This window comes from Grus americana, chromosome 3, assembly GCF_028858705.1.
Source record: "Grus americana isolate bGruAme1 chromosome 3, bGruAme1.mat, whole genome shotgun sequence".
Classification (NCBI taxonomy): Eukaryota; Metazoa; Chordata; class Aves; order Gruiformes; family Gruidae; genus Grus; species Grus americana.
In genome coordinates, this window is record NC_072854.1 from 111,926,930 (window position 1) to 111,942,611 (window position 15,682).

The 15,682-nt window shown below is 53.1% G+C and overlaps 2 protein-coding genes across 2 annotated transcripts; both read right to left on the reverse strand.

Annotated features, from left to right (window-relative positions):
- Positions 1–2,774: 2,774 nt before the first annotated feature.
- Positions 2,775–5,196, reverse strand: LOC129204569 (outer dense fiber protein 3-like). Its single transcript, XM_054820793.1, has 6 exons — positions 4,965–5,196; positions 4,395–4,595; positions 4,072–4,173; positions 3,605–3,726; positions 3,019–3,159; positions 2,775–2,867 (listed from the first exon to the last, which is right to left on the reverse strand). The coding sequence occupies exons 1-6, from the start codon at positions 5,194–5,196 to the stop codon at positions 2,775–2,777; spliced, it is 891 nt and encodes a 296-aa protein (XP_054676768.1).
- A 6,607-nt stretch (positions 5,197–11,803) lies between these two features.
- Positions 11,804–14,225, reverse strand: LOC129204570 (outer dense fiber protein 3-like). Its single transcript, XM_054820795.1, has 6 exons — positions 13,994–14,225; positions 13,424–13,624; positions 13,101–13,202; positions 12,634–12,755; positions 12,048–12,188; positions 11,804–11,896 (listed from the first exon to the last, which is right to left on the reverse strand). The coding sequence occupies exons 1-6, from the start codon at positions 14,223–14,225 to the stop codon at positions 11,804–11,806; spliced, it is 891 nt and encodes a 296-aa protein (XP_054676770.1).
- Between the last annotated feature and the right edge of the window lie 1,457 nt (positions 14,226–15,682).

Genomic DNA, 15,682 nt, shown 5'->3' on the forward strand with positions numbered 1-15,682 from the left:
AAAATACTGTTAATCCTTAATACTAAAAAAACTGATAATGCCTGTCTAAAAAGATCTGAATATGAAGGCAACAGTTCATAGGTATAAGCTAACGGTTTTACTTCCTCCTCCAAGTGTCTCCAAAGGTTGGGAGGACCAGGAATCAGAGCATGACTGGAAGAGCCTTCCTAGGCTGGTACTGAGGGAGCCAAGCCAAACCCACCTTGATGCCTGGAGGATAATTCACAGCAGGTTTTCGGCTGCACAGAAGTTACTGTCCCCATGCCTGCAGGACCCAAAGAGACATCCTGATTTCTCCTCAGTAGACTACTACAGAGAGACAGAAATGGCACAAGCAGGTCTTTAATATGGTCCCTGGGGAGCAGAAAGCATCACCAGATCTTCCAGTCAGTACAACCCAGTTGTTCTAAGTATTAACTCTTTTTTATACTGAGGTTGCTGTCGCTTCTAAGCAACACTTTTTTGCACAGGGATAATCACCTCCCAAAGAGGTCGTGAAGACTCTGCTGTCCCTTGACCCTCAGCCTCGAGATGGATACCAACAGAGTTGAAAGAATGAGTCCATAAAGAGCAAACGTTACAAGAAACTGATTTTGGAAATAACTCTGGTGAAAATATTGATTGCTGAATACAGCATATGATGTAAAACAAACAAACAAACAAAGTGTCTTCATCTTGTGAGAAAATTACTTTTCTACCTAGGAAAAACTTTTCACAGACACATTTTGCCCAGCCCTGCTTCTCACACTGAGACAATTCAGAAAATAATGCCTGACAAGGATAAGACTCCCTCCCAATACTCCCTGTTTAGACTGCTGCTTCTTAAACAGATTTGTAACTTCAGTCGCATGAAGCTAACATTAAATCGAATGATGCACTGGAGAAAGAAACTCTTCAGTGCATAAAGAACACTGACTGGGGATGCAGGAAAGAAGAAAAAACAGTTCCAACCTTGATCTCGCTCCTTTTCAGAACGTGAAGGCACCCATGCGGGTAAGGTATGATTTTTATGCTCCTATGAGTGCCTCCACTGCTCTGTCAGGCCTCCTGAGAACAACCCAAGTGGTAACGGGATCGTGCAGGAAGGGGTTTCTCTTGCTCTCCTGGAGACAGTAAGGCAGAACAGACACATCATCGGCCTCGAATCCTAGTCGAGCAAGGCTGAAAAGGGGCCCCGAAGCAAGCACTCTGTGGCTGGCTGCGCTATTCACGAGAGGCTTGGGGAGTTCACGCCAACATACCTAGACCATCACATCCAGTCACCAAGTCTTCCCATTGCACTCACAAGCCACGTCTCAGTACATGCAAGAAGCAGAAGCTCCCATTTTTCTTTCTAGGCACATTTTGTATTCCAGCCTAGCCCGTCTTGCATAGTGATAGGACAAGGGGAAATGGCTTTCAGCTAAAGGAGGGTAGATTCAGATTCGATGTTAGAACGAAATTCTTTACTGTTAAGAGTGGTGAGGCACTGGAACAGGTTGCCCACAGAAGCTTGTGGAGGCGCCATCCCTGGAGGTGTTGAAGGCAAGGTTGGATGAGGCTTTGGGCAACCTGGTCTAGTGGAGGGCGTCCCTGCCCATGGCAGGGGGGTTGGAACTAGATGATCTTTGAGGTGCCTTCCAACCCAAACCATTCTATGATTCTATGATCTTCTCCCCTTTTGTTAGAGACTTGGTGGCATACAGAGCTGAGATTGATGGTCCGCTTAAGCGTGCAGCCAGCACCAGTCTCTATTACTGAAATGAGCTGATGAGAAAAGTTGAAGAAGCCCCCTCATGTTCCACAGTATCTCCCAAACAGCCAAACCTCTCTCACCAAGAGAAAATGCGTTGGCCCTTCCTCTTCTCCCTGTAGAGAAGTGTCACCAGGTTGCAACTTGCCAGTTAGGCTCCCCTTGGAGATAACAGCCAATTACAAATGGAAAGTGTGCCGGGGAACTTCAAATTCCAGCCCTGATACATGGCACAAGTTAAAGGCAATCTCACATCACCAGCAGGAAACATTTGTTCTTTGATGTGACCCTCGGTGTACAGGCAGACTAATAATGGGAAAAGGTAGATGGGCAGGTAGGGCAGCAGCAAAAAACTTCCTCTGCCTTCAGTATCTCCAGGTTTCTGTGACTTCCCGGTGGTAGAAACCTGAAAGAATTGCACAGTGCCGTAGGCCGCGAGGGCTGGGGAAGATGGGGTTGTTTCCTCCTTGCAGCTGTGCAAAGGGCTGAAGTCTGCCAACACCTCTGTCAGGCCAGGGCGCGTCTCCTGGCAGGTTGCTGAGAAGAGCAAAGGTCTGTTCCCCAAGGCCTGACGGACTCTGCCATCCATCACAGCCGAGATGCTGGTGCACGCTGTTGGGTGTAATCGTTGGTCCCTCCCATTTTGAATGGACTGTGAAGAAGTACAATAAAGCTCACGCTATCTTCTGGAAGAATTGAGCTCTTCCCGTCTCACACAACAAAGCTGTCGTTTGCAGCTCAGTCCTTGGGGGTCCCCCCCCGTGCCTGTGGGACGCTTGGCTATGGGGGCAGAGCATGTGGGGAAGGGCTGGACTGCTTTCACGGGGCAGTGTTTAGCTCCGTTCAGGTGAAAGAGTGCTGTCAGAACTCTCTGCCTGGCTTACGCTGCTGATCTCGGTGCTCTGCCCTCGTCCTCGTCTTGCCATGTCTTGGTTGAGGCGTAGACGTGAAATGGAGAGAGGTGATTGTCCTCACTCATGCACAGCCCCTCTTCCCACAGATGAAGGCAAACAGGCCAGATCTTTGGGGGTACGTTGTTTTATTAGAGTTCTATCAAAGATATTAGAGGAGTGGTGTAGAGGGAATGACGGAGTCCAAAAGTGGGAGCAGGTGCCTGGGGCCTGGTCAGCGTCACCTGGAAGGAGAAAAGTGAGAAGAAAAACAGGTGACCGTGGTGCCTTGTTTTTGAAAAGGCGGTCTTGAGTTCTCAGAAGCCCTGTCAGCAGGGGGAGATGCTTAAGGGCTGGTTGTTGACAAGCAGAGGAGGAGAGGGCAGGCTGCCTTACCTTTCCCAGGCAGTAGTCTGCTGGCCCTGGCTTCACTGTTTTCTCGCCTCCAAGTCCACTTTTGGTTCCCATTGTGTACATGGGAGCCTTCTTTTTGTAGATGTCCAGTTCCACTTTGGGGAACGCAGCAGGACCTGGCGTCTGTAAGAGAGGCGGGGAGGTTGCTGGGTACAAAAGGCAGGTGCCGATTCTTGCCAAGTGCCCACAGGGGCTGCGCGAGTTGAGCTGGCTGGCCAGAGAAGTGGTGTGAGGGGCGCGGAGCGATGGGAACAAGGGCACCTCCTGTTTCCCTGCAGAGAGGCAGATTTCCCCGAGGAGGAGGGAGGTTCCCATCAGTGCCGATGAGCTTTGCCCCACCAGAACTGTTAGTGCTGGAAAACGAGGCACCGCAGGTGTCAACAGAGCATCCCCTCTCCCACTGTTAACAGCAGGAGAGCCAGGGGACCCCGTGGCTTCTCGGGTTTTGCCGCTGGCGCATAGAAGCGTGCGTTACGAGAGGCCGCAGCAGGCGCTGGAGTCCTTCTGCCCCGAGGAGAGAAGCTGAGCTTCAGCTGCTGACGTGAGAGAGCAGAGACGCATAGCTCACCTTGGAGAGGTCTTCAGCAAAGCCATTGTGCTTACTCCTCCCTTTCATGGAGTAGCACGGGCTGGCGTGGGTGTAGGCTGTGTTGGGTCCCACCAGCCGAGGCAGGGTGTAGGTGCCAGGACCTGGAAGGGCAATGGGAAGAGAGCGCGTGTGAGTCCTGCAGGGAGAGGAGCGGTACCAGAGCGGGAGAGAAGCAGCCTGCCAAGCCTGCTACAAGGAGCAGGAAGGATGCCTCGCCCCTCCTCCCAATGCCTCCGTCTTCTGTCGCATGCAGCGTGTGTTGGCAGCTCCAAGCCTGAGTTGCCAGTCCTTCTGTGGGGTGGGAGAAGCTGGTGCTCTGGGACACCAAGCAAGCTTGTCCTGCTGTGCAGGCTTTTCCCTAGGCCTGTTGAAAAAGCCGCTCGGCACATTTTCCCTGGAGGGCACGCAGGCTGCAAGTGTTTGTGTATTTGCCCGAGTTCCCTCACCTGGAGATTGGTTGGTTTTGAGAGCCTTGTGCCGGAAGGCCATGGACTGCACCGGCGCGCACTGGTAGAGGTGTTTGTCGGCCTTGTCGGTGGAGTAGTCGCCTAGGGCAGAGGAGAAGCAGAGAAAAGCAGTGAAGCTGGGCTCTTTTCCTCAAGCCAAAGGGGAAAGGTCAGGAGGAGGCGCTCAGCCTTGTTCGCTTTCCGTCTGGAAACCTCTGAAGCCTCTTCAGGGTGCAAGCTGACGTTTTGTACGCCAGTAGCACAGGGCAAAAGGAAGGCGCGCTTGTCTTGCCTGAAGGAAGTGCTAGAGAAATGGTACTCACTTGGTCCAGGGGTGATCTCTGTCTTCACCTTGGGAAGTCCGCAAATGTGCTGTGCTGGAGCCGTGTGCTTCCCATGCCTGGTGATGGAGGGCTGGACATAGTACCGAGGACCCGGAGACGAGCTGTCTGTCATGGGTGGTTTGGCCCCTCGCAATGTGTATGCAGGGGCTTTGGTTTTGGTGGGATTGTGAGCCAGGTATCCTAGGAAGAAAAGCTTGTGAAAGGACACCTGCCTGCAACGGCATATTTAAAGCTAGTTTCTAAGAAGTGGAGTGGCTGGAGTTGCTGGCCTGAAGAAATTCCCTTCCTGTGCGACTTTTTCCTCCAAGCGTGATGCCAGCAGGCCAACACGGTGGTACAATGACTTCCAGCAAGAACGACGTAGGCATTGTGCAATTCATCAGAATACCGCCAAAATGCTATTGTTATGAAGTATTGCACCCCGAAACAGTTGCTCAGCTAACTTGGCATGAGAGCATGGAGGCCTGGAGCAAAGGGGAATGGAGCTGTGGCTGCTTGTCCCCTGGAGGTAGTGGGTGTGGTGCACCCCCCTTGCGATGGTGGTTTTACCTGTTGTCCCAGGGATTGAGTATTTGGGTCCCGGGCTGGTGAACTGCGCCAGGATGGGACCTCGTGGGCGATGAGGTCTCCAGGTGCCCACGTAGGCTCCGTCCGTGTTGGAGGTGGCTACAAAGCCTACGGCAAGAGCAGAAGAGTTACCGAAGGGCTTCCCTGACAGAGGCCCGGTGCGAAACCTCCCTGGGAGGAGCAGCAGTGCTTCACCTTTCTCGGCCTTGGCCATCGGACTTGGAGTGGATGAACTACTTGACTGCTGCAGCTCTCGGTCGCGGAGCGCGGCGAGGGTGAGCAGGCAACCTCTCGGTCAGGAGAGGTTCTGGTGCCTGCTGCCAGGTGGCCTTGGGGACATGCCTTGGCTTGTCACGGAAGTGCACTGTGACCTCATACAGGCTCCTGGCATGTGTCAGATGTGACATTTGTGTCCTAGGACTGATTGAGAGCTGGGGAAGTCCAGCTTGCAGGGCCAGACCTTCATGACGTGTGCACGGCAGAAACACGCAACGAGGGAAAAACTGATGGCGTTCACGCGTTTAATCTAGCAGCCTTACGTTCTTCTACTGTTGGGCTCACGTAATAATAAGAATGTGCATTTGAACACCTGGAATTTCTATTTCGCCTCTTATTTTCCGCATGTGTCTTAATCTACATTTTTTTTTTCCTGGCAAGGGCAACGTGGGCCTGGTGTTAGTAAGCAGAATTTGCTGCCGGGGGCTCTCGCTTAGCAAGGTGTGGCAATACCTCTGTGGTGCCGCTTTAGGGAGTTTGTCCTTGGAAACAGAGGCAAGAGAGGCCTTTCCCAATGTGCAGAAGAAATTGTGCAGACTCGTGTGTACTTTCTAGGTTATGCAAGAAAAGGTAGTTACCATGTTTGAGGCATGACAGAAGCCATCACGCAGCACCAAAACCATCACATTCTGGCACAAGATAAATGTGCTTCCCCTGTACTTCCCAACCCTATTGGCTATAGGAGAAAGTAGGAGGCTTAGGGTGGTGGGATAAGCGTCCTGCAGTGCCCAACTCATCCTAGTACGCCCTGCCTCTGCCCGCAGCTGGCTCACGTACAGGTGAGCTGCTGGGCTTTCATTTTACAGGGTGGTTGACTCTGAATGTCAAAAGTTGTCCTGGAGACTTCCTCACCTGAAATGCCATCCTTTCTCCTTTCTAAGCCTCCTCAGAGGTTACTTCTGAAAATCTGGCATGATTTTTAAACAATTGTCTTTTCTGCTCTTGTGACTGCTGCCACCCGCAAACGCAAAAGCAGAGGGAGAGAGAGAGGGTTCCCAAGCCAGTACCCCCAGGGGCAGAAAAAGGGAGCTAGTGCCGAGAGGCAGCTCTGTCTCAGCGTGGGCGGGGATGAGAGCGAAGGCGGCAGTTTAAAACCCCGTGTACCCGCCCTTTCAGCAAAGCCACTGAGGCGAAGGGCTCTGGAGCGGGGGATTGCCATGAGGGCCCCTTCCTAAAGCGGCAAAACTGCACAGGCAAAAGCACAGGGAGAGAGAGGGTTCCCCGGAGCAGAAGAGAGGGAGCTCCTGATGAGAGGCAGCTCTGACTCGGCGGGGACAAAAGCGAAGGCAGCCAAACCCGCTCGCATACAAGAGCAGTCCCCAGGGAGCGCAAGCGGCCAGGAGCATGGCGAATGATGGGGGGGCAGGCAGGATGTGGCGCGGCAGTTTGCGAGGCAGTTTGCGCAGGCTGGGTGTGTGGGTAGGGCACGGTACTCATCCTGGTTCTAAAGGGCAGCTCACCTGGTGGTCATCCCCCTCCCAGGAGAGGACGGGCTATGGTTTCCACTTGCCTGAAAGCCATTGACAGAAGGAATATGGCAACCCACATGGAGTTCCCATGCAAACATACAGCTGTCCAGGTCTCTGGCTGCAGGGAGTGCGTGAGCCTGTCACTGGGACCGGAGGGCAGCAGTGACAACAGCCGGTTTTGGTGTGACCAGGTGGATGATCTGTTCAGCCTGGTGGCAGAGCTGAAAGAGGAAGTGGAAAGATTAAGGGGTATCGGGGAGTATGAGAGGGAGATAGATTGGTGGAGCCACACCCTATCATCCCTGAGGCCAAGGCAGCCGATGGGTGCTCCACAAGAAGCAGAGGATCCCCTACCCTCTTGCCACCAAGTAGAAGGAGAGGACCTTAGAGACAAGGGGGAATGGAAACAGGTCCCTGCTTGGGGTAGCAGGCGAATCCCCTCCCAGCCTCCCTCACTCTCCCAGTTTCCCTTATACAACAGATATGGGGCTCTGGAACTGGAGGGCCAGGTAAATGAGAATGTAAGTGAAGGTCCATCTAGGGGGTTGCCTAGGGTGAGTCAGTCAACCCCTTGCCTTTTGACTGCCTCTGTTAAGAAAAAAAGGAGGGTAATTGTCATAGGCGAGTCCCTTCTGAGGGGAACAGAGGGCCCAATCTGCCAACTAGGCGCATCCCACAGGGAAGTCTGCTGCCCCCCTGGGGCCCGGATTAGAGACGTTACCGGGAAACTCCCTGGTCTGGTACAGCCCTCTGATTATTATCCGCTGTTGGTTATGCAGGTTGGCAGTGATGAGGTTGCAGAGAGAAGTCCAAAAGTGATGAAAAGGGACTTCAGGGCACTAGGACGATTAGTTGAAGGATCAGGAGCACAGGTAGTGTTTTCCTCAATCCCGTCAGTGGCAGGGAAGAATACTGAAAGGAACAGGAAAACTTAACTGATCAACATGTGGCTCAGAGGCTGGTGCCACCGGTGGGATTTTGGGGTTTTTTGATTATGGGGAGGTTTACATGGCACTGGGTCTGCTGGCGACTAATGGAGTCCAGCTATCTCAAAGAAGGAAAAGGATTCTCATGAGCTGGTGAGGCTCATCGAGAGGGCTTTAAACTAGGATCGAAGTGGGAAGGAAGTATAACCAGGCTCACTAGAGAGGAGCCTAGGGGTAGCATGCCAGTGTTGGGGGTGAAATTGAAAGCCCAGCTCAAGTGCATCCACACCAATGCACGCAGCATGGGCAACAAACAGGAGGAACTGGAAGCCATTGTGCAGCAGGATAGCTGTGACTTAGTTGCCATCACAGAAACGTGGTGGGACAAGTCTCATGACTGGAGTGCTGCCATGGATGGCCATAAGCTCTTCAGAAGGGATAGGCATGGAAGGAGAGGCGGTGAGGTGGCTCTGTATGTTAGGGAGTGTTTCGATTGTATAGAGCTCGACGATTGTGATAATAAGGTCGAGTGCTTATGGATAAGGATGAGAGGGAAGGCCAGCAATGCAGATATCCTGCTGGGAGTCTGTTACAGACCACCCAGCCAGGATGAAGAGGCAGATGAAGCATTCTACAAGCAGCTGGCAGAAGTCTCACAACCGCTAGTCCTTGTTCTTGTGGGGGACTTCAACTTACCAGACGTCTGCTGGAAATGCAACATAGCAGGGGAAACAGTCTAGGAGGTTCCTGGAGTGTGTGGAAGATAACTTCCTGACACAGCTGGTAAGCGAGCCTACCAGGGGAGATGTCTCGCTCAGCCTGCTCTTCACAAACAGAGAAGGACTGGTGGGAGATGTGGTGGTCGGAGGCCGTCTTGGGCTTAGCGACCATGAAGTGATAGAGTTTTTGATTCATGGTGAAGTAAGGAGGGGGATCAGCAAAACCACTAACACGGACTTCTGGAGGGCAGACTTTGGCCTGCTCAGGACACTGGTTAAGAGAGTCCCTTGGGAGACAGTCCTGAAGGGAAAAGGGGTTCAGGAAGGCTGGGCATTCTTTAAGAAGGAAGTCTTAAACGCACGGGAGCAAGCCGTCCCCACGTGCTGTAAGAAGAACCGGCAGGGAAGATGACCGACCTGGCTGAACATGGAACTTTGGCTGAGACTCAGGGGAAAAAAAAGGAGAGTCTACCACTCTTTGAAGAAGGGTCAGGCAACTCAAGAAGAATAGAGGGATCTTGTTAGGTCATGCAGAGATAAAATTAGAAAGGCAAAAGCCCAGCTAGAACTCAATCTGGCCACTGTTGTAAGGGATAACAAAAAATGCTTTTACAAATACATTAACAACAAAAAGAGAGCTGAGGAGACTCTCCATCCTTTATTGGATGCAGAGGGGAACACAGCCACCAAGGATGAGGAAAAGGCTGAGGTACTTAATGCCTTCTCTGCCTCAGTCTTTAATAGTCAGACCAGTTGTCCCCAGGGCATTCAGCCCCCTGAGCTGGAAGACAGGGACAGAGAGCTGAAGGAAGGCCCGTGGATGTTATCTACCTGGACTTTAGTAAAGCCTTCCATACTGTCTCCCACAGCATTCTCTTAGAGAGGCTGGCAGCTCATGGCATAGACAGGTGCACTCTTCGCTAGGTAAAAAAAAAAAAATAGCTGGAAGGCCGAGCCCAGAGAGTTGGGGTGAGCGGAGTTAAATCCAGTTGGCAGCCACTCACAAGCGGTGTTCCCCAGGACTCAGTCTTGGGGCCAAACTTAATATCTTTATCGATGATCTAGACGAGGGGATTGAATGCACCCTCAGTAAGTTTGCAGATGACACCAAACTGGGTGGGAGTGTTGATCTGCTTGAGGGTAGGAAGGCTCTGTAGAGGGATCTGGACAGGCTGGATCGATGGGCCGAGGCCAACTGTATGAAGTTTAACCAGGCAAGTGCCAGGTCCTGGACTTTCGTCACAACAACCCCATGCAACGCTAGAGGCTTGGGGAAGAGTGGCTGGAAAGCTGCCTAGCAGAAAAGGACCTGGGTGTGCTGGTTGACATCTGGCTGAACGTGAGCCAGCAGTGTGCTCAGGTGGCCAAGAAGGGCAACAGCATCCTGGCTTGTATCAGCAATAGTGTGGCCAGCAGGAGTAGGGAAGTGATTGTGCCCCTGTACTCGGCTCTGGGGAGGCTGCACCTCAAATACTGTGTTCAGTTTTGGGCCCCTCACTACAAGAAGGACATTGAGGTGCTGGAGCATGTCCAGAGAAGGGCAATGAAGCTGGTCAAGGGACTGGAGCACAAGTCTTATGAGGAGCGGCTGAGGGAACTGGGGTTATTTAGCCTGGAGAAGAGGAGGCTGAGTGGAGACTTTATTGCTCTCTACAACTACCTGAAAGGAGGTTGTAGCCGGGTGGGTGTTGGTCTCTTCTCCCAGGTAACTAGCAAAAGGACAAGAGGAAATGGTCTTAAGTTGGATCAAGGGGGGATTTAGATTAGATATTAGGAAACATTTCTTCACCAAAAGAGTGGTCAGGCATTGGAACAGGCTGCCAGAGAGGTGGTGGAGTGACCATCCCTGAAGGTGTTCAAAAAACCTGTAGACGTGGCACTTGGGACATGGTTTAGTAGACATGGTGGTTTTGGGTCGACGTTTGGTCTTGATGATCTTAGAGATCTTGTACAACCTTAATATTCTATGATTCACTGCTCTGTCAAGCTTCCTGATAACACCCCAAGTGGTAACGGGATCGTGCAGGAGGGGGTTTCTCTTGCTCTCCTGGAGACAGTAAGGCGGAACAGACACATCATCGGCCTCGAATCCTAGTCGAGCAAGGCTGAAAAGGAGCCCCGAAGCAAGCACTCTGTGGCTGGCTGCGCTATTCACGAGAGGCTTGGGGAGTTCACGCCAACATACCTAGACCATCACATCCAGTCACCAAGTCTTCCCATTGCACTCACAAGCCACGTCTCAGTATATGCAAGAAGCAGAAGCTCCCATTTTTCTTTCTAGGTACATATATCATTCCAGCCTGGCCCATATCCCTCTTTTTAAGAGATTTGGTGGCACACAGAGCTGAGATTGATGGTCCGCTTAAGCGTGCAGCCAGCACCAGTCTCTATTACTGAAATGAGCTGATGAGAAAAGTTGAAGAAGCCCCCTCATGTTCCACAGTATCTCCCAAACAGCCAAACCTCTCTCACCAAGAGAAAATGCGTTGGCCCTTCCTCTTCTCCCTGTAGAGAAGTGTCACCAGGTTGCAACTTGCCAGTTAGGCTCCCCTTGGAGATAACAGCCAATTACAAATGGAAAGTGTGCCGGGGAACTTCAAATTCCAGCCCTGATACATGGCACAAGTTAAAGGCAATCTCACATCACCAGCAGGAAACATTTGTTCTTTGATGTGACCCTCGGTGTACAGGCAGACTAATAATGGGAAAAGGTAGATGGGCAGGTAGGGCAGCAGCAAAAAACTTCCTCTGCCTTCAGTATCTCCAGGTTTCTGTGACTTCCCGGTGGTAGAAACCTGAAAGAATTGCACAGTGCCGTAGGCCGCGAGGGCTGGGGAAGATGGGGTTGTTTCCTCCTTGCAGCTGTGCAAAGGGCTGAAGTCTGCCAACACCTCTGTCAGGCCAGGGCGCGTCTCCTGGCAGGTTGCTGAGAAGAGCAAAGGTCTGTTCCCCAAGGCCTGACGGACTCTGCCATCCATCACAGCCGAGATGCTGGTGCACGCTGTTGGGTGTAATCGTTGGTCCCTCCCATTTTGAATGGACTGTGAAGAAGTACAATAAAGCTCACGCTATCTTCTGGAAGAATTGAGCTCTTCCCGTCTCACACAACAAAGCTGTCGTTTGCAGCTCAGTCCTTGGGGGTCCCCCCCCGTGCCTGTGGGACGCTTGGCTATGGGGGCAGAGCATGTGGGGAAGGGCTGGACTGCTTTCACGGGGCAGTGTTTAGCTCCGTTCAGGTGAAAGAGTGCTGTCAGAACTCTCTGCCTGGCTTACGCTGCTGATCTCGGTGCTCTGCCCTCGTCCTCGTCTTGCCATGTCTTGGTTGAGGCGTAGACGTGAAATGGAGAGAGGTGATTGTCCTCACTCATGCACAGCCCCTCTTCCCACAGATGAAGGCAAACAGGCCAGATCTTTGGGGGTACGTTGTTTTATTAGAGTTCTATCAAAGATATTAGAGGAGTGGTGTAGAGGGAATGACGGAGTCCAAAAGTGGGAGCAGGTGCCTGGGGCCTGGTCAGCGTCACCTGGAAGGAGAAAAGTGAGAAGAAAAACAGGTGACCGTGGTGCCTTGTTTTTGAAAAGGCGGTCTTGAGTTCTCAGAAGCCCTGTCAGCAGGGGGAGATGCTTAAGGGCTGGTTGTTGACAAGCAGAGGAGGAGAGGGCAGGCTGCCTTACCTTTCCCAGGCAGTAGTCTGCTGGCCCTGGCTTCACTGTTTTCTCGCCTCCAAGTCCACTTTTGGTTCCCATTGTGTACATGGGAGCCTTCTTTTTGTAGATGTCCAGTTCCACTTTGGGGAACGCAGCAGGACCTGGCGTCTGTAAGAGAGGCGGGGAGGTTGCTGGGTACAAAAGGCAGGTGCCGATTCTTGCCAAGTGCCCACAGGGGCTGCGCGAGTTGAGCTGGCTGGCCAGAGAAGTGGTGTGAGGGGCGCGGAGCGATGGGAACAAGGGCACCTCCTGTTTCCCTGCAGAGAGGCAGATTTCCCCGAGGAGGAGGGAGGTTCCCATCAGTGCCGATGAGCTTTGCCCCACCAGAACTGTTAGTGCTGGAAAACGAGGCACCGCAGGTGTCAACAGAGCATCCCCTCTCCCACTGTTAACAGCAGGAGAGCCAGGGGACCCCGTGGCTTCTCGGGTTTTGCCGCTGGCGCATAGAAGCGTGCGTTACGAGAGGCTGCAGCAGGCGCTGGAGTCCTTCTGCCCCGAGGAGAGAAGCTGAGCTTCAGCTGCTGACGTGAGAGAGCAGAGACGCATAGCTCACCTTGGAGAGGTCTTCAGCAAAGCCATTGTGCTTACTCCTCCCTTTCATGGAGTAGCACGGGCTGGCGTGGGTGTAGGCTGTGTTGGGTCCCACCAGCCGAGGCAGGGTGTAGGTGCCAGGACCTGGAAGGGCAATGGGAAGAGAGCGCGTGTGAGTCCTGCAGGGAGAGGAGCGGTACCAGAGCGGGAGAGAAGCAGCCTGCCAAGCCTGCTACAAGGAGCAGGAAGGATGCCTCGCCCCTCCTCCCAATGCCTCCGTCTTCTGTCGCATGCAGCGTGTGTTGGCAGCTCCAAGCCTGAGTTGCCAGTCCTTCTGTGGGGTGGGAGAAGCTGGTGCTCTGGGACACCAAGCAAGCTTGTCCTGCTGTGCAGGCTTTTCCCTAGGCCTGTTGAAAAAGCCGCTCGGCACATTTTCCCTGGAGGGCACGCAGGCTGCAAGTGTTTGCGTATTTGCCCGAGTTCCCTCACCTGGAGATTGGTTGGTTTTGAGAGCCTTGTGCCGGAAGGCCATGGACTGCACCGGCGCGCACTGGTAGAGGTGTTTGTCGGCCTTGTCGGTGGAGTAGTCGCCTAGGGCAGAGGAGAAGCAGAGAAAAGCAGTGAAGCTGGGCTCTTTTCCTCAAGCCAAAGGGGAAAGGTCAGGAGGAGGCGCTCAGCCTTGTTCGCTTTCCGTCTGGAAACCTCTGAAGCCTCTTCAGGGTGCAAGCTGACGTTTTGTACGCCGGTAGCACAGGGCAAAAGGAAGGCGCGCTTGTCTTGCCTGAAGGAAGTGCTAGAGAAATGGTACTCACTTGGTCCAGGGGTGATCTCTGTCTTCACCTTGGGAAGTCCGCAAATGTGCTGTGCTGGAGCCGTGTGCTTCCCATGCCTGGTGATGGAGGGCTGGACATAGTACCGAGGACCCGGAGACGAGCTGTCTGTCATGGGTGGTTTGGCCCCTCGCAATGTGTATGCAGGGGCTTTGGTTTTGGTGGGATTGTGAGCCAGGTATCCTAGGAAGAAAAGCTTGTGAAAGGACACCTGCCTGCAACGGCATATTTAAAGCTAGTTTCTAAGAAGTGGAGTGGCTGGAGTTGCTGGCCTGAAGAAATTCCCTTCCTGTGCGACTTTTTCCTCCAAGCGTGATGCCAGCAGGCCAACACGGTGGTACAATGACTTCCAGCAAGAACGACGTAGGCATTGTGCAATTCATCAGAATACCGCCAAAATGCTGTTGTTATGAAGTATTGCACCCCAAAACAGTTGCTCAGCTAACTTGGCATGAGAGCATGGAGGCCTGGAGCAAAGGGGAATGGAGCTGTGGCTGCTTGTCCCCTGGAGGTAGTGGGTGTGGTGCACCCCCCTTGCGATGGTGGTTTTACCTGTTGTCCCAGGGATTGAGTATTTGGGTCCCGGGCTGGTGAACTGCGCCAGGATGGGACCTCGTGGGCGATGAGGTCTCCAGGTGCCCACGTAGGCTCCGTCCGTGTTGGAGGTGGCTACAAAGCCTACGGCAAGAGCAGAAGAGTTACCGAAGGGCTTCCCTGACAGAGGCCCGGTGCGAAACCTCCCTGGGAGGAGCAGCAGTGCTTCACCTTTCTCGGCCTTGGCCATCGGACTTGGAGTGGATGAACTACTTGACTGCTGCAGCTCTCGGTCGCGGAGCGCGGCGAGGGTGAGCAGGCAACCTCTCGGTCAGGAGAGGTTCTGGTGCCTGCTGCCAGGTGGCCTTGGGGACATGCCTTGGCTTGTCACGGAAGTGCACTGTGACCTCATACAGGCTCCTGGCATGTGTCAGATGTGACATTTGTGTCCTAGGACTGATTGAGAGCTGGGGAAGTCCAGCTTGCAGGGCCAGACCTTCATGACGTGTGCACGGCAGAAACACGCAACGAGGGAAAAACTGATGGCGTTCACGCGTTTAATCTAGCAGCCTTACGTTCTTCTACTGTTGGGCTCACGTAATAATAAGAATGTGCATTTGAACACCTGGAATTTCTATTTCGCCTCTTATTTTCCGCATGTGTCTTAATCTACATTTTTTTTTTCCTGGCAAGGGCAACGTGGGCCTGGTGTTAGTAAGCAGAATTTGCTGCCGGGGGCTCTCGCTTAGCAAGGTGTGGCAATACCTCTGTGGTGCCGCTTTAGGGAGTTTGTCCTTGGAAACAGAGGCAAGAGAGGCCTTTCCCAATGTGCAGAAGAAATTGTGCAGACTCGTGTGTACTTTCTAGGTTATGCAAGAAAAGGTAGTTACCATGTTTGAGGCATGACAGAAGCCATCACGCAGCACCAAAACCATCACATTCTGGCACAAGATAAATGTGCTTCCCCTGTACTTCCCAACCCTATTGGCTATAGGAGAAAGTAGGAGGCTTAGGGTGGTGGGATAAGCGTCCTGCAGTGCCCAACTCATCCTAGTACGCCCTGCCTCTGCCCGCAGCTGGCTCACGTACAGGTGAGCTGCTGGGCTTTCATTTTACAGGGTGGTTGACTCTGAATGTCAAAAGTTGTCCTGGAGACTTCCTCACCTGAAATGCCATCCTTTCTCCTTTCTGAGCCTCCTCAGAGGTTACTTCTGAAAATCTGGCATGATTTTTAAACAATTGTCTTTTCTGCTCTTGTGACTGCTGCCACCCGCAAACGCAAAAGCAGAGGGAGAGAGAGAGGGTTCCCAAGCCAGTACCCCCAGGGGCAGAAAAAGGGAGCTAGTGCCGAGAGGCAGCTCTGTCTCAGCGTGGGCGGGGATGAGGGCGAAGGCGGCAGTTTAAAACCCCGTGTACCCGCCCTTTCAGCAAAGCCACTGAGGCGAAGGGCTCTGGAGCGGGGGATTGCCATGAGGGCCCCTTCCTAAAGCGGCAAAACTGCACAGGCAAAAGCACAGGGAGAGAGAGGGTTCCCCGGAGCAGAAGAGAGGGAGCTCCTGATGAGAGGCAGCTCTGACTCGGCGGGGACAAAAGCGAAGGCAGCCAAACCCGCTCGCATACAAGAGCAGTCCCCAGGGAGCGCAAGCGGCCAGGAGCATGGCGAATGATGGGGGGGCAGGCAGGATGTGGCGCGGCAGTTTGCGAGGC

Excerpts from the sequence above, each read along its gene's own strand:
- LOC129204569 (XM_054820793.1), bottom strand. The coding sequence starts at position 5,196 with ATGGCCAAGGCCGAGAAAGGTGAAGCACTGCTGCTCCTCCCAGGGAGG. Across the intron at positions 3,727-4,071 it reads CAAAACCAACCAATCTCCAG|GTCCTGGCACCTACACCCTG; the intron begins GTGAGGGAACTC and ends TTGCCCTTCCAG. Across the intron at positions 3,160-3,604 it reads TTGCTGAAGACCTCTCCAAG|ACGCCAGGTCCTGCTGCGTT; the intron begins GTGAGCTATGCG and ends CCTCTCTTACAG.
- LOC129204570 (XM_054820795.1), bottom strand. The coding sequence starts at position 14,225 with ATGGCCAAGGCCGAGAAAGGTGAAGCACTGCTGCTCCTCCCAGGGAGG. Across the intron at positions 13,203-13,423 it reads AGAGATCACCCCTGGACCAA|GCGACTACTCCACCGACAAG; the intron begins GTGAGTACCATT and ends CCTCTGCCCTAG. Across the intron at positions 12,756-13,100 it reads CAAAACCAACCAATCTCCAG|GTCCTGGCACCTACACCCTG; the intron begins GTGAGGGAACTC and ends TTGCCCTTCCAG.